Source organism: Berghia stephanieae, chromosome 1 (assembly GCF_034508935.2).
Source record: "Berghia stephanieae isolate SIO BIC M18660-M18661 chromosome 1, UCSD_Bste_1.3, whole genome shotgun sequence".
In the NCBI taxonomy this organism is placed as follows: domain Eukaryota; kingdom Metazoa; phylum Mollusca; class Gastropoda; order Nudibranchia; family Aeolidiidae; genus Berghia; species Berghia stephanieae.
In genome coordinates, this window is record NC_088360.1 from 36,983,973 (window position 1) to 37,009,516 (window position 25,544).

The 25,544-nt window shown below is 35.3% G+C and overlaps 1 protein-coding gene across 11 annotated transcripts in view; it reads right to left on the reverse strand.

Annotated features, from left to right (window-relative positions):
• The window catches only part of LOC144973295 (uncharacterized), a 164,476-nt gene that overhangs the window by 73,778 nt on the left and 65,154 nt on the right, over positions 1-25,544 (reverse strand). For 4 of the 11 annotated variants that reach the window (XM_078915613.1, XM_078915605.1, XM_078915626.1 and 1 more), the window contains exons 3-7: positions 20,742-20,831; positions 10,657-10,738; positions 7,791-7,942; positions 5,663-5,701; positions 2,954-3,725 (exon numbers count right to left, since the gene is read on the reverse strand). In XM_078915613.1, coding sequence (XP_078771739.1) covers positions 2,954-3,725; positions 5,663-5,701; positions 7,791-7,942; positions 10,657-10,738; positions 20,742-20,831 — 1,135 coding nt within the window. Of the gene's footprint in view, positions 1-2,953; positions 3,726-5,662; positions 5,702-7,790; positions 7,946-10,656; positions 10,739-20,741; positions 20,832-25,544 lie in introns of all 11 variants that reach the window. The other 7 variants (XM_078915621.1, XM_078915641.1, XM_078915595.1 and 4 more) reach the window with 3 other exon arrangements.

The window sequence follows — 25,544 nt, forward strand, 5'->3', positions numbered from 1 at the left end:
GGCATCCTATCATGTCTTCACATTGGGCACACTCCTCAGCAACGAGGTTATGGAAAGAAAAAATAATAAAAAAATAAAATAATACTCGTTATCTAACTAAAGCATCGGTCATCAGAAAACTCAATCACGGGTAACACCACTAACCCTTATTAGGAGAATGAACATCCTCAGTTTGTTGGAAGGAGTACACACATACACACACACACACACGCACGCACACACACACACGCACGCACGCACACACACACACACACACATAAAATATCAAATATTAAATATTATTTGCGAAACAAATTACAACGCTTATTGTCGTCATTACTTTTCATAAAATCGATCATTCCGCACACAATTAACAACTCTAGAACACCAAGGCTTTACATAAATGCCATTCAATATGACATGACATTATTATCATCATAGCGTGTTGAAATAAAAAATACTTTTCAACGTCCCCATTGATCGATTTGCGATATGTCATGTGACGTAGATGCACAAATTACCAAGTCTGATAACCGAACGCAATAATTATGGGCCTGATTTAACATTGTTGGAATAGACAATATTTTACGTTTGGAGTATGTCCATTACAACAATGAGACCAAAACAATTTGGGTTATCAGACCTGCAAAAAAGAACTCGTCGCATGTGTCTCCTCGCCTTAATCTGGTATTATGTCGGGGTGGCCCAAACACACACAAAAAAGTTTATTTAAGTATGAATTTATGAGAAATATAAAGGTTTAGTTGATCGCACGCTATGAAATATTATATTCTACTTAATAAAACATTAACTTAACTAAAGTGTCATACTATTACAGAGAAATATAATTTTCAACATCTGAATAGCCCTCATATATCATACCGATATGAGGCTGTGGGTCACATAATTGACGAGTGAATTATATAATTTGTCTCTGATTAAACTCTCTCTAACAGAGGCGGACTGGTTTAGGAAGTGTAAAATATAGTAGGATTAATTAGCGCTTAGTGACGGTTTATACTGAGTAAAGTGCTATAATAAATGCTATTATTGCTACATTGTGGCTAAATGCTGGCCATCTCTTTCTGATGTTATGTAGACGAGGATGACAACGACGTTGATGATGGTGATGATGATGATGATGATGATGATGATGATGATGATGATGATGAGGAGGAGGATGATGATGATGATGATGATGATGATGATGATGATGATGATGATGAGTAGGAGGAGGAGGAGGAGGAGGGGGAGGAGGAGGAGGAGGAGGAGGAGGAGGAGGAGGAGGAGAAGGAGCAAGAAGAAGGAAAGCTTTTAAAAAGGAGAAGGAGGAAGGAGGAAGGAGGAGGAGGATGAGGAGGAGGAGGAGGAGGAGGAGGAGGAGGAGGAGGAGAAGGAAAAAGCGGAGGAGGGTAAGGAATATGAGGAGGCGGTGAAGGAGGCAAAGAATGGACCATGTAGAAAGTTTTTTATAAATCATATCTCACTCAGTGGACAGGCGAATGACATAACAGATAATCACTTAAGTACATAAATATATCTATCATATAATTATCAACGCATGTGTACAATTCATGCCCCATGAGTGTTGCTGTGCTACGAAGCGAGCTATTATTATCCATGACTCATTTGTCTGATCCCAGGCTTTAGCTATAGCTGGCTTAGCGTAAAAGCAAGGGGATTCCCCAAACTTCACAAACCAGCGTGTGCATAAGGAGCTTGAGCTTTTATATAGCGCAACATCCACTAAACGAGCTCATAGCGCTTTACAAAGGGTATCTAACCAACAGCAACACGTAACATGTAGAACGAGCTTGGCCTACCAGAGTCACTATGCACTATAGTTACGTCATGAGAACGTGACATGATGCCTGTTAGGCGATATTACAATTTTTTTCTTCCGACAGAGACAACGCTGTTAACGGCCAGGTACTCATTTTACACCTGAGTACCGAGAAGAGAATGTGAGTAAAGAGCCTTTTAACAAGGACTCAACTATGCGCCGAGCGAGGCTCGAACCCAGATTCTTCGATCTGAAAGCGAGTGTCGTACTGCAAGACCACATAGTCGCACAAGAAATGCAAATCGTTTGGACATTAAAATGAGTAGTAATCGATACGTTTTCAGAGATTAATTTCAATAAAGACTCATTTGATTATGCTTCCTCGCATAACTAGCATAGAATCGAAAATGGATGACGGTGTATAAGGTGTGGAATTACGCTTGTTTATGTGTTAGTCTGTGATCGTGTGTGTGTGTGTGTGTGTGTGTGTGTGTGTGCGCGTGTGTGTGTGTTTGTGTGAGTGTCTGAGAGAGGGTGAGATATAGATTAAGAGAGCGGCAGAGAGACACATAGAAATATATGTAGAGGGGAGAAAGAGAGAGAGAGAGAGAGAGAGAGAGAGAGAGAGAGAGAGAGAGAGAGAGAGAGACAGAGATAGAGAAAGATATAAAGATAGATAGATAGATAGATAGATAGATAGATAGATAGATAGATAGATAGATAGATAGATAGATAGATAGATAGATAGATAGATAGATAGATAGACAGAGACAAGGAGAGGGACACACACACACACACATAGATATATATATATATATATATATATATATATATATATATATATATATATATATAGAGAGAGAGAGAGAGAGAGAGAGAGAGAGAGAGAGAGAGAGAGAGAGAGAGAGAGAGAGAGAGAGAGAGAAAGAGAGAGAGAATTGGGATACGGGAGAGAGGGAGGTGTTGAAATGTTAGAAAAACAAAAGCAAATTTTGGAAGCGATATTAGTTTTACACATTATACCGTAAACTGCCGTTCTTAAACTGGGTGGATTATTCTACAGAAGATACCGCCTTGAACAAAGGAATATTGGGTCTTTTTATACTACTTGGCAATGAGTTATAAATGTTGATCTGTCAACATTGTTAATTTGCAGTTGATTTACAAAGACTGCAATTCTATAGATCTCACCTGCTTTAGAAAATGGACTTTTACGTGAAATCCTCTGTGCATTCACCGCAGCTGCATTTAAGTCCGAGGTACTCCCATTGCATACAGAATCGTCAAAAGACACAAAATACATGCCAGACATTGGTCCCGCGGGCTTTGCCTCAGATCCGTTGGTTGACGAATCGTCAGCCGTTTCTGACTGTTGAAACAGTGTTGCAACATGAGGTGCCTGCCGTGCCCGCTTTCTTGGCCATGTGTTGCGACCAGGTCCAGCACTACCATTGTTTTCAATATTATTTTCGAATTCAATGTCTTTTGGTCCTGAATCCGTATCACTCTGTTTTTCACCTTCTTGCGAATAATACGAGGAATCCTCAGGTCTAGCAATTTCCTGATGTTGAGGATGGTCGGAATAATCCTGATAGTGTTGTTGATGGTGTTGCTGTAGCTGGTGATGGATGTCGACAGAGTTTGGATTTGGACTTTGACTGGACACAGAATGCCCTTGGTCAAGCTGTGATTCTGGTGGAGGGTATGAGGGTTGATGAGGTGGTGGATATGGATGAGGTTGCTGATATTGCTGAAGGTTGTGATGATGATGATGCTGACAATGATGGCACTGGGGAGGCGGTTGATTGTACGGCTGTTGGTTGTTTTGATTTATTGGGGGTGGAGTGGGCTGGTTCCCTCTATACATGCAGTGGTTAGGGTCGTTCACGAGAACACTGTCTGTCGTTGGCTTTTCTGTATGAAGACCACAACTGTGCTCAATACTCTGTTCGGCAATGCATCCCTGGAAAATCAAAATAATTAATCTTAACAATCAAAAATAATTTTAAAAATTAGAGTAACTTTGGAGAGCTATTGCAGCAAATAGGTATAAACTTGTTTTGAAAAGCAAGTATTGGTTGCAAACAGAGAATAAAATGTTATATAAATCCAAGGCAATCGGTCTTCAATGATAATTTCCGATTTATGTTCGAAAATAAATTGAAAATATGGTAAAGTGGAACTCTATAAGATATGAACCTGTTAAAAACAATTCATTTATATTGAAAACAAGAACGTCTTACATGCCTGCTTTAAGCACTTATATTTTTAAAAAAAGATCATAACCTATCAGCAATAAGCTATGTACATGCCTTTGATGATGGCCAGGAAATATGAATAGCATAATATTGATTAAGTATCAAGTTTAATGCAAAAATCAATTTTTGCCATTATCCACGCTCTTTCCATAAAACGAAATGCCACTCACTATCAACAACTTTGCTACAATGAGTGTCGTTGTCGTGAGCAAAGAAAAAAGAAATAAGTATATAAATTGAAAGTAGTATGTGTCGTTATCCATTGGCATGATACGTTTAACAGAATGGATCGTGAATAAAAAATCGTCTAGTCAAACCCCATGATAGCTCTCTGCTCACATTCTATTAATGAAAATAAAACCTTATTACATTTAGTTTTTTTCCTTCAAATGTTGGAATATTTTAACAAAAGAAAAATATACTTTAAAATATCAAAGTGAGTAGTAAATAGTAAAACTTATCACAACAACTTTTCAAAAGCACACATGTACAACAAGGAAATAATTCAAACTTTTGTTTTCCACAACATCACAATGTAAATAAAGTAGATTTGAATGATACTGTAATTTTGTTATAATTCCGAAAATAAAACAACAAAATAAAAAATAAAATAAAATAAGGAAAAAAAAGATGTTTACAAAAATAGAGATAATCATAATTTTAAAAAGAAATAATTTCATTTACGATTTTACTTGCAAACAATAACATGCAAATTATTCACGCAAAGTAAGAAGGAATTGAAGAATACATCCTCAAAACAACCAAGGCGCTAAGTACCAAATTGTGATATTACCATTGTAAACATCAAATGGTAATGATTAGAATATACTATCACCACAAAAGCAGCACTACATCAAAATAATTATGAGGGTTTTTGTTACCATTGGTCAATGACTAAGTGCTTAAATAAAATATAACACATTGGGACTTTTAATCGATAACGATTCAATGAGGAACACAGACACTTACGCATAAAAATTGCACCTGGAGTGCGCCTGCGCGCGTGTGTGGTGTTTGTATGTTTGGAACAACCTCAGGTATATTTTAATAAAAAGAAAAGGTTAAAGATAACAAAAAGCACGACAATAAAAGCAGTATTGAATTTAAGTAAGACATACTCCTCTAGGGTTTGCTGAAGGAAATGAGTAAAAATACATAATTAAGCTGTAATTTAAATGTGCGAGCAGAACCTCGAGACCTTTTACAGTAGGTCTTCAAGCAAAGTGGCTGATTTTTCCATGGGAGTTTGAGCGATTTAGGTAATCATAGCGCCGTAGGTTCAGGCAATATTTCATGGAAAGTAATATTGTTTGGGTAAGGCATTTTTTAGTTCCGCTTCTGGAATCTTCCTTTTCCCTTGAGATAGAAACTCAGCCCCTATTGTTCACTTTGCGGCGCTGCAATGCTCTCGATCTGTTCCCGAGACAGACTATCAAGAAGAAAAAAAACTCCCTAAGGATGAAAATTCGGAATCTGTTATCTTATTTTACTTTTCACTGTTAATAATTATACAGAACAGTAAAATAAATATTTTACCGAATCATAATACATAGAGTGTGGTTGTCAAACAAGCAGGAAAACAATGATGTACAAAAGAAACAAAAAATACAAAACACTCATGCAAAATACACCATCGACATACCAGGGTAGGAAACCATCCGTACAGTCCGATATAGTGCAGCTCAAAACAAAATTGGTGTATAGACAATTAGGCACACAATGGTTAAATAAATATTGTTTTACATCTGAAGAGAAATATTTTGTTAGAAACTTCAAGAGAGACACTGCTATAAATGCAATCTCCTTCATTCGTTCTCTTTCCTTTCAAGAATTTAAAATCGCCATCCTTTTTGACATTTTTAAACTTCATTTTACAACTTTTGCATTCTTTTTTTTGTATGCTTAATGCTATGATAATATGTTATTACTTTCAGCACCATGTAATTATTAGTACTTACTTACATAGTAATTTAAAAGGCTAGTCGACTCAATGAATACGTAATTCAAACATATTTTGCTTTAACGCAATAACCTTACATTTGTTTTTGTTTTACAAGTAAAATTAATTGACCGATGACGATAAGGGATTATCTCCAAATGCTAATCATTTCATCCATTGTAAAACATGAAAAGTGCTACCTCATGCTGAATAATTAATAAGAAAACATACAAGTGTATGAGAAGCCATGCTTAATATTTCAAAACCCAATTTAAGTGCATATGATCAATCCCTACATGTTCCATTTGTCTAAAAATAATAACTAAAATTGGAGTGGGAAAATGGATCTATTAAGGTCAAATGGCTGCTTGCTTATGCTACGCAATGCACTTCATGAGGTTTGGGAAATTAGTCTGGATACCCACTTTTCGTTCCAGGAAGAACAGGCGGCTAAAAGCAGGTGTGGTAAGCATTTAAGGCAATTAAAGGTATATTTAGCTAATTTAGGGGGGATGCAAGTCAATCTAGGATCATTTTCAACAAGCGTAGAAGCCCAATAAATCATAATCAATTCGAAAAAAAAAAGATTATCAATCAAAATAGCTACTTTTAAAATTGTAAACAATGTAGCCTGAGTACAATGTAGAAATAATAACAATGTAAGTAATTTTTAAAAAAATATTTTGGTACATCTCTTTTTAAAAACCTTTGACGTTTAGAATTTAAAATAAAACAAACAAAAACAGGACATACAGTGTAACTATCAATCCACTTTTCTGTAACGTTGCCAAAATGTGTAACCCATCACCTCAAACTGGTATTATGTCGGGTTGAAGCCAATGTCAAAAATAAAAATAACTATAAAGTTTAATTGATTAGGGATATGAAATTTTTGGATTTATGCCGACACGTACTTATTTGCAGGTCTGACAACCCAAATTGTTATAGGCTCATTGTTGTAATAGAAATACTCTCAAACCAGTGGACAATATTGTCCATTACAACAATGTTACATCAAGCTCATAATTGCGCTCGGTTATCAAAACAGAAAATATGTGCAGGAAGTTTATGCCCTTTTTGACATTTAATCTATTTGCCTCAATAAAACAAATAAGTTTGTTTTTCTTTTTGACTATAAATTCAAATTCCAGCTTCAATACTCATCACCCATCATGTCTTGTACTCTTGAGCACGTTGCCGGTCAGCTGTCTCCAATTATCACAATCCACTCCGGTGCCCATGAATTCTGCATTGTTTTTAAAATCACTTTTGGTCATTATTAGGTTATTCAAATATGCCATTCTCTGTCTTCCTCTAGCTCTCTTTCCTTCGATCATCCCCGATGTTACCAACTTTTCTTTTCCGTCTCTCCTCCACACGTGTCCCAGAAACCATTAACTGCCTTTTTCTGATTGTATCTCTCAATATTCTTCATTTTCTCACCGTTGCCAGCACCTCCTCGTTCGTATACTTGTCTGTCCATGATAGCCGAAACATTCTTCTGCAATACATCCACATCACAAATGCCTCTAAGTTAGAGTCTAACCTCCTAGTACATTCTTTGTAAAGCGTCCAATTTTCACAACCGTATAAAAGGGACTCATAAAACATATGAAACTTATATTATAAGTTCAACTGCGTGTTATAAGCATCAATACTACTCCGACATAAAAACCTTTTTGAGATTGGGTCACATGGGGGGGGGGGGGGGGGGGTGGTCATGATTTCAAACACAAAAGTTATTACGGAACATTGCAAAATTTTATATATTTTAATCTATGGACTTAAAGTTGTATAAAATATCTTGCAAAGCTATCATCTAAAACCTTACCTGACATTCAGCCATGGTGTGTGTGTGGACGTGTATAGCAGGAGCCTCGTGATGGGCCCTTCTAGTGGCCCACGAAGGAATCACTCTGTGGTCTGGTAAGTGCCCACCCTGACTTGTAATCTGACTGCCTTGCTCAATGTGGTACATCATGGTATGTGAGGACAGTTAAGGGTTGCAACAATAATTGGCTTGCCGTTCTTGGTGACAACTATTAGGGTACATAAGTGTGATGTCAAAAACATGGTTCCTATCTTATTGGAAGTGTAAAACCACTCTTCTATAGGACTGGATACATACCTTTTGTAAATGATCTTCTGGTTTCAGAGTGATGGCATCTTATTTTCTAGTTTTATATAATATGCTGGTCGCCAATAAAGATCGTCCCGTAATCCATAGAATCTACTATCTGCTACTAAAATAGGTATGGCACCTTATGATTTAATATGTAACCTATTCATTATTAGTCCCCCGAAAGAGACATAAACACTTCCAAGGATTTTGGAATCGGAAACGTGGGTATGGCGTCACAACCTCTCTTTCCTATTGGTTCTTTTTAGAAACAATCCAGTTGCCCAAAGAGGTAATGCCCTGACTAAAATGAAATAGTATTTGTGATCAACAAAGCTGTATGTTTAGTTTATAGAAGGAATGAAATTAATGCCACTGAGCTCTTTGATATGGTTTTTAGACAGCCATTTTGCTGATTACTTCTCAGAAAAATATATCAATCAGACTATGAACGTTCAAGGTTAAACATAGTCTAATGTGCTGATTCCTTAGGCCTGGGTGGCGGTTGATATGAGTATATTACCTAAACGCATAGCATCAATATGGATTTGTTGTTAGGATGACAAAAATAGTGTCATGATTTTTACAAAGAATTCTAAATTCTCAAAATACCAAAATCATACCTCATAATTTTCACAACTCAGTGTAAGGTGCTGTGAAAAGGTCAATACATGCCTCAGTTATGCAGAGAAAAAATACTCGTATCTTACTATAAAACTACTACTAATCAAATTAAAAAAAAACAAAACAAAACAAAACAAAAAAACTCTCAATAAAACACAGATCAAACTATTATTCTGTCCCGACATAGCATCTATAATCAATTGAGACTAACTTTGTCCTCCATACTCTGCTTTACCTTTGGTATCGTGCTCTGTCTCAAACTATGAATCATGCGTTATTCGTCACCATGCAAATGCGGTATAATTGATTTTGGCAGAAAACAAAACAAACAAATGAAACTGATCTTTCGTCTTTAGATAACATCCAGCACAATCTACCCCCCCCCCCCCCGAACACCAACATTTTAAGTCGACAATACTTTCCATAAGTAAGTATTTTGTGCGCTTGACACCACCATTTTCATGGAGAAAATGGAACGATACTCAGAAAGAAGCAAAAATTATGCTCGCCAAAATGCATCTTAGACCAAGTCAAGATCTGGAAATTATCTGGTTTTACAGTAGGTTCTCCGGCCCTATATTTGGTATTTTCTTATAACTTTTACCTAGAAAACGTTGTTATGTTCTATAGATTTCAATATCACTTACTATTATAGTTCACTGTCATTCATATAATTTAATAACAAATTGAAAAATCAAAACATAATACATACTTTTTATTATTTTTTCACATTTTTTCCTGTGGAAATATTTTCTGTTCTGAATATCTTAAATCTAAAACTCTAACAATCATACGCACAAAGTTCAACAATTTAATAACTTTTGATAGAACAATTCAGAATCAACTTAATTTATCACGCCTTGCTCTAATGATAGAAGAAAGCCGTCTTCTCATGTATGACACACCAGGAGTTGTGGGATTTAAAAAATATACCTCGTAAAACCGGCAAGTCTATAAAAATCATATCATAACAAAAGAGGGTGTGTTTATATGATATAGGATGACAGGATCTGAAAAGAAAACCAAAATTTGTTCTTAAATAAACATCAGCGAAACACTTGGTGCATAATAAGAATGGAATGTTGTACGTAACAGCTGGAGATGATAAACTGTCCGACGACAATCCAATACTATGTGTATTTATTGACGACATTTCACCTAACTAATCATTCCAACATTCGACTAGGCATATTGTGATGCACGGTGGCGACCATTCAATGTTCATTTTCAAATCGGTTAAAGAAAACCTAGACTTCAAAAGACGACAGCTAAACTATAATGCGATATGGTGTCCTTTTTATAAAGAAAGTCAAAGTACAATGGTTAGAGATTGGAAACTAGTTAGCACGTTCGCGTCATGAAACGCAACTGTCATAATACATGAAAAACTAATCTATCACCATTTCCTTTCAAAATGGCAATTTCTCAAAGCAAAACTTCTCACTGAGTCCAATTAAAAGAACAACAGTGTTATTGTTATCAAATAATGGGAATTTCTGATTTACTGGTGGGTAAGAATAACCACTCTTGTTATGTAGTATTCTATCACTTTTTATCCGTTTCCCCTTCCATGTAACTTTTTGTCCTGTATGAAATTACTTGCTTTTAATCAAAAGGGAAATAGGCAGATGTTTAGATCCGTTTTATATGTGTATATGTTAATGTATGAATGTGTAAAAATTTGTCCCCTTTAATTGTTATCAATTGCTCGTGTCTGAGGTGGTCTCTAGTACTAAGACGTATGTTCCATATTTTAACTCGTCACAAATGTCATACTTCTAATTGGTTGCTTTAAACTGCAGACAATTAATTGACCATCCCATCTTCTCCCATATGTTGAAATGAACCAAAAGGTGTCTCAAGTGTCGTAAAACTTCTCGAAATAAATACCAAAACTACAATTATGATAGGTGCAAGGACCCTTCTAGATTTAAATCTTCAGAAGAAAAAAGGATATCATTTCCCAAACGTACGGAGTCCATGTGGTTGAGCGTGACATACTCTTGTTCTTGGATAGGACGATTGTTGACATATGTCTGAAAGAGAGCAATGGAAAAAATGATTACCTATTTTTAAAAAAAAATATCAAATCGACAATGAAATAAAAGCAGTCAATGACAGACAAAACTTGGCCATGTTCCAAACGAAAACCTCTCAGGATCGTGTTGGTCTGCGATTTCTTCTTTTTAACCTTTACTCAATGGCCAGGAATTGAAACTCTCGTTCACAAACACCCCCCTCCCTTCCATTCCAATTAAAATTTATCAGACTGACACAAGAGAGGACCATAAATTGGAAATAAGTAATTGACGTATATGGTTGAGTTTGCATTGAGTCGTCTTGCAATAAAGAAAAGTCAGGCAGGTAGATAACAGTGGTAGTAAAATCAAGGACACTGAGTACGGCACTTTATACATATAACCAACTCAACTCAGGCGTGAATGAGAACTAAGCTACTCGTATGATTGGTGTTGTAAGAGAACCAGGCTCTGAATGAAATGAAAACTCATTTTAGTTGAGGGAATAATAAATTACGCTTTGTGCAGCACTGTGAAACACTGATAATGACTATTTAATGTGCTCTTTTGTGTTAAATGAATCTCCAAACCCATAATATATATTCAAATGTGAAATCTATGACTTTTTAAGATATGAAACCTGGAGGTAGTTGAATGATATAAAGCAAATCAAGGCCTGTATCAAATTTCAACTAAAGACAGATCACAAGAGATTTCTCTAATTCTGAATAGATCTTTTCAAAATACTGCGGTAAAAACAATGCGATGCATATGTAAGCCTAGAAATTATATGGTTAAATAACTTGATCATGTACCCTCATTAATATAAATAGAGGGTTTAACTTTTTTCAAAAAAAATTCCGAATTAAAAAGAAAGAAGGAAATTAAATAAACGCACAAAATCGTTCTCTGGTGTGGAATTTAGGGAGTCTCTGAAAACATCCAAATGGAACACTATGCCTGTAATATTCGCATCAACAATGTTCCACAGTTACATTAGATGATTTTTTAAATTAACAGTATTTAATATCGGTGTAAAAAAAATCAAATCTCAAAACATTTACTCATTTGATCTGATCGAAAACATTACGAGTAAAGTTGAACCTTTGAATATAAATGTACATTAGAATATTTCATTGTGAGAAAGAAAAGAAAATGTCGAAATATCCGATCTCTTTATTTTGGCCGTATCTTGAGAACAAACACAACTTAAAACGTAGCATACGCAGGTCATTCAACGTAGGGTTAATTATATTTCAGAGGCAATTAGTGTCTAAAGCGTTATATCTATTCGCAAGTCATCGCTTTTTTTTCTTTTAATTTTTTAAACATTCTCCATCCTATGTAGGCAGTACTCTTGACTCGTAAAAGTGTGAATTTTGGTACATTTTCCAGATACCACTTGAAGATAGCATACGGCAAAATGAATGTTGACAGTCTTTGCATAAATAAACATTTTGTTTGATAGACACCTAGCAAATTTGTCTTTGAAAGAACATTCAAAAACTGAAGAATAAAAGTGAGATACTGTCAATAAAGGGATACATTGAATTAGATAGAGGGAGAGAGAGAGAGAGAGAGAGAGAGAGAGAGAGAGAGAGAGAGAGAGAGAGAGAGAGGGAGAAAGAGAAGAGAAGAGAGAGAGAGAGAAAGAGAGAGAGAGAGAGAGAGAGAGAGAGAGAGAGAGAGAGAGAGAGAGAGAGAACAAAATGTATTAGTAGTTGCGCTTGGATTGTAATTTTCCGTCTTGAATTATGCATAACACTTTTCTTTGACTGAAATGTGACCTTTCTCACAACGATATTATATCGGAATTACGTGTACATAATATGCGCAGGTTTAATAGCCGATCCAAATTAAGGGCTTGGTTTAAGATTATTGTTATGGACAACATGTTGCGTCATGTTCTGAGATTTCCATTACAACAATGAGCCCATATCAATTTGGGTTATCTGACCTGCAAATAAGTGCACGCCATATTGTAATGAATCTGGTGCCGAAAAATGTATCCAAATTTAAATTGATCGAAAATATGAAATTTCTGTATTCGCACTTTAAGATATAATGGTTATTGGGGGTTTCGATAGCTCAGTTGGTAGAGCACTCGCTTCACACGCAAAAGGATCGATATGGATCCCGGGTGCAGTCGATATTTTCTTCCGAACCCTCTGTCCAGCCAATAGTGATCGGGTAGCTGGGGCTGCTAGATCTGGCGGACAGTGCTTTGCGACAGACTAGCATCCTATCCAAAGGATAGCAGGCTATTGTTCAATTCACGCTACAGAAACCAGGATAACCCCCGGCTCCATGGGCCTAATGGCTTTGAGGGACTACTTTTACTATAATGTTTATTGTCCTTAATAAAACTTACAAATTAATGTGACCCAAGTCTTATATTATTACAAGTTTAAGCATGTGTATCTCCATGTCATTGTACCGTTTTGAGACGATGGGTCACATGACAAAGAGTCGTATTTCTATTGTAATCAATTCCTTTTTAACAGTTTGAGGGTGTAAAGCATGGTCATTACAGATGCAGGCGTGTGTGTGTGTGTGTGTGTGTGTGTGTGTGTGTGTGTAAAGACGAGCTCTATACGTAAATGACCTCTGGTATTTGATTGCCTGGAATTTAAATGATTGACAAATAGCAACAGGGACCCGGAAAGATGTTTTCAACTCAACAAATACGCACTTTCTGTGGGTTCGATGATGACCATCAATCGTGTGTGGTTCACGGTGATTATTTCCTAGCAAATATGGAAATCGTTTTTGTTTTTAGTTATTCAGCGGAGAAGGTCCTCTCGTTACTTCGTTTACATTTTTGTGTGTGGAGATAATAAGAAGACTACCTTCTTCTCCTACACTACATTATATTATATTTTCCCATTGCCTCCTGTTCGATCCGTCCAAAGGAAACCCGAATGGTTAATTTCTCAAAGTCTACATTATGAAGTTTACCATTCCCATTCATCTTTTGTTTACTTTCCCATGCCCGGGGCATGTCTGCATTTTGTTAATATAGAGATAATGATAGATAATAGGATAGATAGGGCTCCGATTTTTAGGTATGCTTTATGTTATGGGTTGGCCATTTAACATTGTAAATACACAAAACAAAAACAAAACAAAAAAAAAAATGGGCAAAATAAAGACATTTTGCAAACAAGGCACTTACATAAACAGAACAAAATATTTCAGAGGCAAATAATCAATTTTTTTTTTTTTTAAAGAACACGAACCACCTCGATGGCCATTTTAAAACTTTCATCGTCACATTAAAAAGACCATGGGCTTTTCTTAATAAAACAAACATCACTTTGAGTTCTCATTAAAGTTGAACTACTTTATTTACTCGCACTCTGCTTTCTTTTCTATTCCGAATTCGCTGAATCGCCACATCCAAATTTCTTCACGTCACAGTATTTAATTGATGGAAATTCCAAGACACATCGTGATTAACCCTTTAAGCGCCTGGTTTCGATTTTATTCTAACAAGACATCATAATATTTCAACGACTCCAAACAGAAAGCTAAAACATCATCGGCGTAGCAGCTCTATTTCTGAAAGTATTGACTCATAATTATGACCCTCTCCCCAACCTTCAATTTAAAAAAATAGCAGAATTTATGAATTTAAAGCAATTCACATCGCTGTTTTAGGTCAACCCTAACACGATTGTCAGTCAGTACGCTTCCTTAAATTCAGCCATAACTGACTATAATGAATAGGATTAAAGCATCTCTGCATGAAACGGTTAATGTAGCCTATGGTAAATGAAAAATCTAATCACTGGCAACATTGGCATAAAGATGAAATAAAACAGCTTTGAAAAAATAACAATTCCCTTTAAAAGATTAAATCTCAAACTAATTTGCAATCGAATCACGCAACAATCAAGTTACGCCGACTCCAAAGAAGATTTTATAATTACGTGTACAGACCTGTTTTGATACTTATTAAATTAAAGGGTTTTTCTTTTCAATTTTTACCCATGAGGGGTTTTGTTATATCACAAAAAATAAGACGAGATAAAAATCTAATTTTATTCCTCCCCCCCCCCTCCCCCTTCTTTAGCACAAATGGATACCTGAACAATAATGATAAGCAGTAAACTCGAGTAAATTGAATCCAACGTGATTGACAAATGTCATGAAATCGACACAAGAAAAAAAAAAGATCTATCAATGTCTTTACAAATATTTCGGCAACTACCTAAAATATATATTGATATTAGTCAAGCTTCTACAATTTACAATACGGTTACTTTACTGTAACAATATTTAAAATTTGTGCATTATCGATACGGATATCGTTGTGAAACATGATGTTTTCATGTGTGAAATTAGGCTTGTATCAATAATTCAAATTGAAAGCTAAGTCTTAGGCCTAATTTGCCAAAACGTCATTTTACAGCTAAAAAATATAAACAACTTCAATAAATAACTTCTATTAAATTATAATACCACCAGGGAATATATTTTAAAACTAAAACGCCCCGTTTATAGATAAAGAGGCAATGTTGAGAAGATGTTAAATTTGGCACAGAGACAAATACAACGATACGGAGATAAAATAATGTTGTCCAGCCTCAAGGGGCATGGCATGGACGGACGTGGTATCTACTTTCTGATCGTTAATAAAATCTGCATCCAAAATAAATTTCTATATACACCTTCAGCAAGGCTTGTATTGGATAATACTGGATACTCTACGTTTCACCTATATATTTTGTTTATGTTCAATTGTCATAGTCTTAATCAAAATAATAGCATGCAAGTTACCTAAAAAGATATTCGTCTGTGCCGAAACACAAATTTATTCCACCACTGGGACGATAATAATAGTATTATGACCTGCTATACGAATGAAAACATTCGTCAGTAATGTGCATAGACTATATTCATCGATTATTTCAACATTATGATGACTGAGGTCTTTCAATCTCTATTGGAAAGCGCTGATTTTGGGAGTAATGAGTGCAATAAAATACAAGCGGTAAAAAAAAAGGTCCTAAGACATGCGACGTGAACGGTAGGATCGAAGCCTATTCATAAGCAGGAGGCTTTATTGCTATAAGAATATGTGTTGTTGCACCTAACTGGCTATAACATAGGTAGTCATGAAAAGGTTATTTCCCTCTTTATTTCATTTCAGTACATTCTGGTCCCTTATGTAGAATGTTAATGTACATGCTTATCGAAATAATTTTCATCAAATTTTGAGACAGATTTTAAAGAAGAAGAAGAAGAGGAAGAAGAAGAAGAAGAAGAAGAAGAAGAAGAAGAAGAAGAAGAAGAAGAAGAAGAAGAAGAAGAAGAAGAAGAAGAAGAAGAAGAAGAAGAAGAAGAAAGAAGAAGAAGAAGAAGAAGAAGAAGAAGAAGAGAAGAAGAAGAAGAAGAAGAAAGAAGAAGAAAGAAGAAGAAGAAGAAGAAGAAGAAGAAGAAGAAGAAGAAGAAGAAGAAGAAGAAGAAGAGAAGAAGAAGAAGAAGAAGAAGAAGAAGAAGAAGAAGAAGAAGAAGAAGAAGAAGAAGAAGAAGAAGAAGAAGAAGAAGAAGAAGAAGAAGAAGAAGAAGAAGAAGAAGAAGAAGAAGAAGAAGAAGAAGAAGAAGAAGAAGAAGAAGAAGAAGAAGAAGAAGAAGAAGAAGAAGAAGAAGAAGAAGAAAAGAAGAAGAAGAAGAAGAAGAAGAAGAAGAAGAAGAAGAAGAAGAAGAAGTCCAGTTTTCAGGTCTGTTTGTTGTCTGGACATGGACCTCGATTTCATTATCAATAAATGACATTCAATGATTGCAACTTAATATCTATTAAAATACAAGGCCTTGAATTCGAAGTTACGGTTGTCATGGGTGAGAATCAATAAAATTTGTAAAGTTAATCTATTTTTTCAAAATATTTGAATGAAAAAAATATTTTCCCTTAACTCTTATAAAAAAAATAAAAATCATTATGTTAAGTTCTATTGACATATAAACATACTCCTGACCAGTTTCTTATTTTATTGTAATTTTGTTGAACTACAGTTATGATAATATATTTGGAATAACAGAGAGAGGAGCAGTTATTACACAGTTAATCTCGCTTTCATATATTCAGTCACCATTATTTTCCTTATGAGGGCAACCATTTTAGTGGGCAAGTTACGTGATCGGAAAACATTGTGATACATATGTGTCTTTGAGCTCGTTATTTCAAATTTATGAATTTATCACGTACATGATTGTAAAATTACACTTCAAATGATAGAAATGACATTTTTCAGTTGTTTACTTAATTTTGCTCTATCTTTTACATATTTACAGTTGATTCATCAGGACAGAATAATTTCAAATGAACAAATTAAATAGTTTCATTAACAGTTTTGTGTGACAACGAAACGAAACAAATAATAATATCTATTATATTTGACTGTAAAATTTATTAATATAGGCGTAGCAGGTAAACAGACAAATTATACTTGATTTCGTTTGTTTTTTTACTGATATCCCTTACCTCTCCATCTGTATCGTTTTGTTTTGTTTCCAACATATTCAGACAATCATGTAAATCATCCCATTTCCTCAATCGCATGTTGATACACCCGAAACTATGTCTCGAGTTTTTACATCGATTTCCAAGTCGTGTTCCTCGCGTGACCATTCACGATAAATTAGTTACTTTATACATTCTATAATATCAATTAATGTGCGATATCAGCATTCCCACTAGCTCAAGGGGGTCGTTTACCTGCTAGTAGTGACGCACCCACACGGCCATAATGCCGTGTTCTTGTAAATAGATTGACTCTGGGTTCCAAAACCACAACCTGCTTTTGGCACGAATCGCAATTAATGGAGCCACTGAAGGCATTGATTTACTTATTGACCTTTCCTGCTTTTCATTTGAATAGCCAGGCTGTGCAAAAGTGCACAAACAATTATCCGTTACCTTGAATGTGTGATATGTCAAAGTAATAAGTAAATAAATATAGATACATGAACAAATAAGTAAAAATAGATAAATCAATCAATCAATCAATAAAGAAACAAACAATAAATAAATACATAAATTGATAAATAACTACATAAATAAATATATAAACAAATAGTATGTTTGACTATGTTTCTCATCGCATTGAGCAGATCAAAACGATACATTCTTTTTCATGTTGCAAAACGGTCCACTCAACCCGTTTTCATGGCCTTGGCTAATTCTATTAATCCGATCACGAAGTTGGAGCCACTTGCTATGGGTGTAACATAATATAACTCTGTAATGTAATTAGGTTTGTTAACACAATCCGTCAGCCAACTCTTATTCAATATTAGCTTTCCATAATTCTTATCTTGGCACAAGATGGACACATCTGCTGATTTGAAGGTATAGTGTGACGTATGGGCTTGCCAATATGAACAATTAAAATATAACACAAGTGTATCAGCGGCCTTCGTCCTTATTGATAATGGTGCTAAGATCGCGTGAGCACAAAACAAAGACGGTTTGAGAGATAAATTTGCAGGACATGGGAAAATTGAAACAAATTTTGAAATATTTATAGATCTTTTGGAAGGAGTGAGTGGGCACAATTGGCAATGTTGAAAAGACATTTTAGATTTTATATTACTTACTGTAGAATATTGTTCCTATTTTTTATGACAACAAAGGAAAACTTGTAACCGGAATACAAACAAAACATGATTTTGAACGGTTCTTGACGACGTGTTCTTGTATAATGTGCACATCGATACTTGGCAATGTGCTCCTTGCAATTCGATTATTGGGCTTTTAACGAAATCGGGTCGAACGAGACGCCGAACGCCGAACCCGAACGGATATAGCCTTCTCACGTGACCATGAACGAGATCTGGATAGTGAAGACTCTCAAGCGGTATGCAGCATCGGATCTAAGGTCACGTGATAGAGGATAGCTTGGGTTGCTGTTGGCTTTTGTTAGGGGAGGGGCAAGGTCAGTGTCATTCAATAGTATATAATTGTGCACATGGCGCTCTATACAGAGAGAAAATTATAAATTGATTACGGGCGAAGGTGGGGGGAGGGGGGGGGGGGGGGGGGGGGGGGGGGGGTTGACCCACAAACGATCGAGGTGTTGGGCTTCGGGTAGACCATGATACGAAATCAAAGAGAAAAGACCGCTGGTACTTGGATGGTGGAAATGGTTGGGGGGTGGGGGGGGGGGGGGGGGGGGGGGGGGGGGTAGTGACAAACAGCATGGGATGTATATATTAACATTAATAATATAGGCAATAGATGACCAGGGATGTGTATTGTTTGTATATGTTTGTGTGTGTGTGTGTGTGTTTGTGTGTGTGTGTGCGCGCGCGCGTGTGTGAAAGAGATTACACAAAAATACCTTTCTCGGGAGCTTCCAAATGATTACGTATACGATAAATTTGAAAACCACATTGTTGAATCAGCTTGCAAAAAGGAGAACATTTATCTTTGTTTCACAAAATAGGTTTAGAAATAAAAAAATTTTTCTAGTAGATTGATTTTGAAAAAAATATTGCTCAATTTTTTAAATTTAATGATAGTTTCTTTATTTTCCGGTCGGTTTTCTTGATTTATATCTCATTTTTCAATTCTCAATGCGACGAGCACACTGATGTATCTCGTGTGATTCAAAAGCGTTGTTTGTTTTTTTAATATATATATATATATATATATATATATATATATATATATATATTATATATATATATATATATATATATATATATATATATATATATACTGAGAGTCCTCAGTAATTAATTCCTGAGCGTTGATATGATGACGCAGTTATTACATACAAAACCTTGCAGCCGAGTCGGCAGGGCTTTTAGGTTACACAATCACTATTTACCCATCGGTCAGCGGTACTCTTTGATGTATACAACACTCACCGCCTTTACGCAAAGCCGCCTGCCCATAAATCAAGAGATGGTCTCCTAACTGTTCACAAGCGAACTGTCAAACGAGCAATCGATGATTGGATAAGAATCTCAAGATCTCATATAATAAGGTAAGTTTTGGAGAGGTGATATCCCCCCACCCGTCATCGGACAGAACTTTCATTGCGTTATATCATATTAGCTCCGCCTCCTCTTTCTATTCCGGAGTGACGAGATTAGACGAGAGGACGCGAGAAAAAACTGATCACGTGATCGGTAAGTCGTTCGTTCGGTGTCCGTTCGGTGAGCAACTATAACTCTGTATTGTCTGATCAACTAACCTCTAAACCATAATATACTGATTGGGGCATTTCTTATTAAGATAATGATATAACGCGAAGTGAAAGACAATGTTAAAGATACCTCTATTGTGAAATAGGCTTAGCTCTCTTTGCACAAATAATAATAATAATAATAATAATAATAATAATAATAATAATAATAATAATAATAATAATAATAATAATAATAATAAAAAATAATAATAATAATAATAATAATAATAATAATATACTCGTGGTTTAAGGCATAATAACGTTTCTACATTACACATTGCATTGCAAATAATGGAGGCTCCTTATATTTCAACGCTATGGAGGCCTATGGTGTAGAATATCAGCTCACAACTTCCTATTTATATATTCGTTGAAACTGATGGTACACATTCCTCATTGTTGGCTTTGCTACATCCGCGTGCATTTATCGAGGCAATACTATTCTCTACGTAATGAAAATAATGGGAAATTAAAGATTTTACAAAAGAAGCAAATAAACTATTAAATTTCTATGTTTAGAAAAGGAGGGATTGTCGAGACCCATGCGGCCAATAGTCACTGTTAACCCGTTTCCATACAGCAAGAATGGGTCGCCTCTGGATAGAGCAACACTGGTTACAGCAAAGTGAATTCCACCAAATTTAAATTTATCTTAATAGTTGGATGGAAAAGGGGGGAGAGGGGCGTCCGATATATTGCGGGTTTGAACCAATGTAATTTGTTAATCATGTCTAGTCTACGCTTTACGTATTAAGCTACTGAACCTTTTGACATGCTCCAGACTATTATCATTTAATCAATACAACACAATGACTACTTACCCCGTGTGTGGTACTCAGATCCTTCACTTTGAACCGGTTGAGATATATATCAAAGGTTAGAACAGCGTGCCTCTTGTCCACAGACTGGGACTGTCAATGGAAAGAAGAACAAGGATGAAAAGATAAACTTTAATCAATTTACATTTGAATTTTAAAAAACCAACAAAAACAAGCAGCATAAACTTCAAAGTATTTCATCAAACTGAAACCCCACTCTTAAACCATTTAGATTTATAAAGATATGAATATGAATAAGTAGACAGTTCAAAAGCGGACGTCTATTTATCTAGCTTCACTAATATATCAAAACGCTATTACGTGTTTACCCCTCTTCAAATATGCTATTTCAATAATGTATTTACAATTGGTTTTATTTGGCATGCGATTCATTCGATTCATTTCAAGCTTGAAGAAAAATTGCCCAAGACAAAAACTATTGTTGAGATACAGAATGCTTACATTACGCAATTTATTCCTATTGTCCGGTTTGGGGAGGGGGGGGGGGGGCATGGACGGAGATCATTTAACATTCTGCCAAAATGTTTTATAATGGAGTCAGCTCTTCCCTGCTGCCCCTCTATTTATTGTCCGACAGAAGTAAACATTGTTATGTTTTATTTAAAAGATGAGAGTGTGGTAGTGTACTTTGAAATTAAATATACAATTTCATCAATCAGTTTTGAAGAGAAAAGCAAGACATTGAATTTAATTCACCATTGAACTCCGTTTGAACTTTAAAAAAAAAAATCCTTAATACATGGCCATGTCTTTTCAATTTCGATAATATACATATTATGGTGATCATCCTTTTCTCTCTTTTCATTGAGTGTCACGTTCTTTTATTTCGCAAGTTACTGGTATGTAGTTTTCAGCTTTTGATTTACATATTCAGTTAATCTAAATCCGAGTCGAAATGTTAATAATTGCCCAATTTGTGAAAACTGCAAAATACCATGTCAGAATAGCGTCAACACGGATCCCGCCATAAAAAGTTAACATCGAGATGAAGTTTTCTCTCTCTCTCTCTCTCTCTCTCTCTCTCTCTCTCTCTCTCTCTCTCTCTCTCTCTCTCTCTCTCTCTCTCTCTCTCTCTCTCTCTTTTTTTTTTTCTCTCTCTCTCATATCTATATATCTATCTATGAATCTATCTATCTATCTATCTACCCATATATCTATCTATCTTCCCTTCCCCCTTTCATCTTCCTCAAACAAACACAATATTATCATTTCAGATGTGTCAAAGGCACCTATCATTACGACACGAAAGGTTTTTCTTTTTTTTTATTGGGAGTAGGAAGGGAGGGGGGGGGGGGAGGATTTGCATTTGCCTATTTATTTAACCACTGAACAAAAGCATTGATTCTTTGAAGTTGTTTACAAACCAACGAATTTTACGGAAACGGATTTCCTTTGAGAATGTAAATAGAAGAGGGTCTCTGGCGGGTTTTCGTGTCGACTCGATATCATAGTAGCTTTTACAACATGAATTATATTATGAATACTATATGTCAATCAAAGAGAAAATGTGTTAAGTCCAGCTTTTTACTCCTTTGACGATAAAATTCCGGCCCGTGCCTGGTCCGGAAGATAATGGTTGTCATCTAAGTATTAAGGCAGCTACTGTGACCTGCCGATTTATTAGAGGGTACGTCTTATCACTTGATAAATGGAGATGATAAATGCATAAAAGTGATAATGTTAGGGTCTGATATTCCATGGCGCGAATTGTACCGACCGTGACATAAAATCTCTCTGTCTTTTCACCCAAGCTTGCTTGGTGGTGACATGCCCTGTTATATCGGCTGATTGTAAAATTGCGATCTTCTTTTTATATAAAGTTTAGTTAAACCTTGAACTACGTAATGCCGACAATTTAACAAAAATTGTTTTATATAAAGTTTAGTTAAACCTTGAACTAAGTAATGCCAACAATTTAACAAAAAGTGTTTTGGTCTATAATTCAAAAGACCTATACGTCATGAAAAAGTCTAAAGTGTAAACATGAAGTTTGGCTCAGCCTTTTGTCCATATTTTAAAGAGAAAACAAATATATGAAAGGTTTGACGTAAACGAATGGAAAGTACAAAATAGATATAATAGTTTTTAAACCTTTTACAAACTGGTCTCGGCTTTCAAAAGCTAGTTGATAATAATAATAATAATAATAATAATAATAATAATAATAATAATAATAATAATAATAATAATAATAATAATAATAATAATAATAATAATAACAATAACAATAATAATAATTTTAATAATAATAATAATGATGTACATTTAGTATAGCGCTTTCTATGCAATTGCATAACAATCTCAAAGCAGGAGTCGAATCATTTCACATACGTTATTAAAATCAGTGTGATTACATAATATTTGTCTCAACAGTAAAATGCACCCTTCTGACAATACATTGTGTTTCTTTACCTTGTCTAGTTTATACTTGACATTATGTTGTTTTTTTGTCGGTACTTTTTTTTTTTTTTTTTTTTGGGGGGGGGGGGGGGGTAAAAAGACAATGCAGTCGCTGTTAACCCATAATTATTATAAGAACATATCCACGGTAGCAGCAATGCCCCTAGATAAGAGAAACCTGCTGGGTATAAGATTTATGGTCCATATTTGGTTATGATGAAACTCCAGGCAACAAAGAGTGATATTGGTTTATTTGCTCTTTGATAGAAGTACATAATTTAAAAGTACAAATCGATATATCATGAATGATATCAGAAAGCAGGGGCGAGGGGGGGGGGGGGGGGGGGGGGGCTTTTGAAGCCTGGGATCGTAAAAATACTTACAAGGTGGAAATGGAAAGGCTTCATACTTCATATAGAAACAGCACTGTTTGCTAACGAACGAAGCCTTTCCATTTTCGGATTCTTGCATGTATGATATTGTACTTTTACCCCCAGTTGAGAGATTGAACTTTAACACATTATACAGCTTTTTAAACAAGGGATTGAAATTTGTTTCATCACCATGCATACATGCATGAAAAATTTCATGTTATAACCATTTCGCGTCCTTGGTAGAAAATGATACATACATTAAAACAAAACAAATAACAACAATAACAACAACAACGATTTTGCTTGTTTATTGACCTAAAACCCGTTTGCAACATATCGTGTTTATCTAAATATACAGTGTAACATTGCCAAACAACTTTTATTTTTCTCTTCAAAATACATTTTTCGTATTCGTGATTCACATTCCCGACTGCAATAAAATTCCTATAAAATAGACTCTCATATAATACTGTCGTCGATCTGGTCTACTTTTGTATGTGTGTTTGTGTTCTGTGTGTTTGTGTATGTGTGTGTGTGTGAGCATTTTTATAAGGTTTTCTTTTTAAATGTTCGTTTTGGATTTTTGTTTGTTTGTTTTGTTACCATTAAAAAAACTGCTTGTTTAGTTTGGGGGGGGGGGGGGTTGGTTTGTTTTATGTGATTGAGGTTTTTGTTTTTACATTTTTATTTTTTATTTATGCATTTATTATTTATTTGTTAGTTTATGTTTGATTTTCTGTTTTTTTTTCTTTGGGTTTTTTGTTTTGTTTTGTTCATTTGTTTGTTTTTCGTTTGTTTTGTTTTTTTGGCCAAAAAGTGTGATACTTCCTTACTCCATATAATGGTGACAGTTGAAATCTCAAAATTACCCCTCAATATAATTAACGAGCTCGAGGCTGAGAAGTGTCCCTTTTGCTTGACCCTCTTCTTGTCACAGAATTTACGTGAACCACTTTTAAATGATTTTTCTTGCGCCTCGTTCTACGACAAAAAAAAGACCATTAGAGAGTCGTTAGCAGAAAAGGCCTTTCTAGCCCCTTCCAAGTTTCCAAAGAACCCAGGTTGAGCCTCTGAATATGATTTACGGTTGTTTATCACACGAATCCAAAGCTTTGATAACTAAGAGCATGAAACAGTTACAAGTACGTAGTTAATTCTGACACCTTTTGTTGCTCTAACTTATGCAGGCACCCTTATCACAATAGTAGCAGGAGAGCCAGCCATTGCTGCTAGAAGCAGTGGCAGTCTTGTTATTGAAGATAAGCATACTGACTTGCTACCTAATAATAATCACGGGTAGGATCAAGTAAATCATTGCTTGAGGAGGAATTACTTGTTCGTACTTAATACGGTTGTACAAGCAAAGTGAAGATGGCTAATTTGTATCATGATTGTTATAAGCAATGGTTTGATGTGTCCACCTATACAATTAATTAAATATACAACAGGAAGAAGGGGTTGTTCAGCGACTTTATAAGATCTACGTAAAACTTTCAGGCTAAGACATTTCGTAAAAAGAAATTGCATCTCGATTTAAAATATCAAGTGCAACATGAATAAGAGGTTTCTGCTTGATATGAGATCAAACAGGTCAATATAAGCTTATAAAACGTTGATTCGCTAGGACATACAACCCCCAATCACGTTAATTTCGATAGAATGGGGGGGGGGGGGGGAAGATCACTTTTAAAGAATTTTTTACTATGAAAATATTTTTAATAATCTGGTTCTCTTTCTTCGTTCAGGGAAAGCGATCTAATAATAATTGAGCGTTTTGCAAATTGCTGAGTAGGTGGAATCAAAGACTTTCCTCAACGAGACAAAATACCAAAATAAAAGGGAAAGATTGTTATCAAAGCATACGTGCAGTGCAGATAGATGACCATGACCCAAGGTAATGTCTTGACATGGCGGTATATTGACACAATCTCAAATACATGTATGCTGAATGTATACAGCACATGACCTTACGGTCAAAGGCAGTGACCGTCCATGTTTATACAAAATCGTT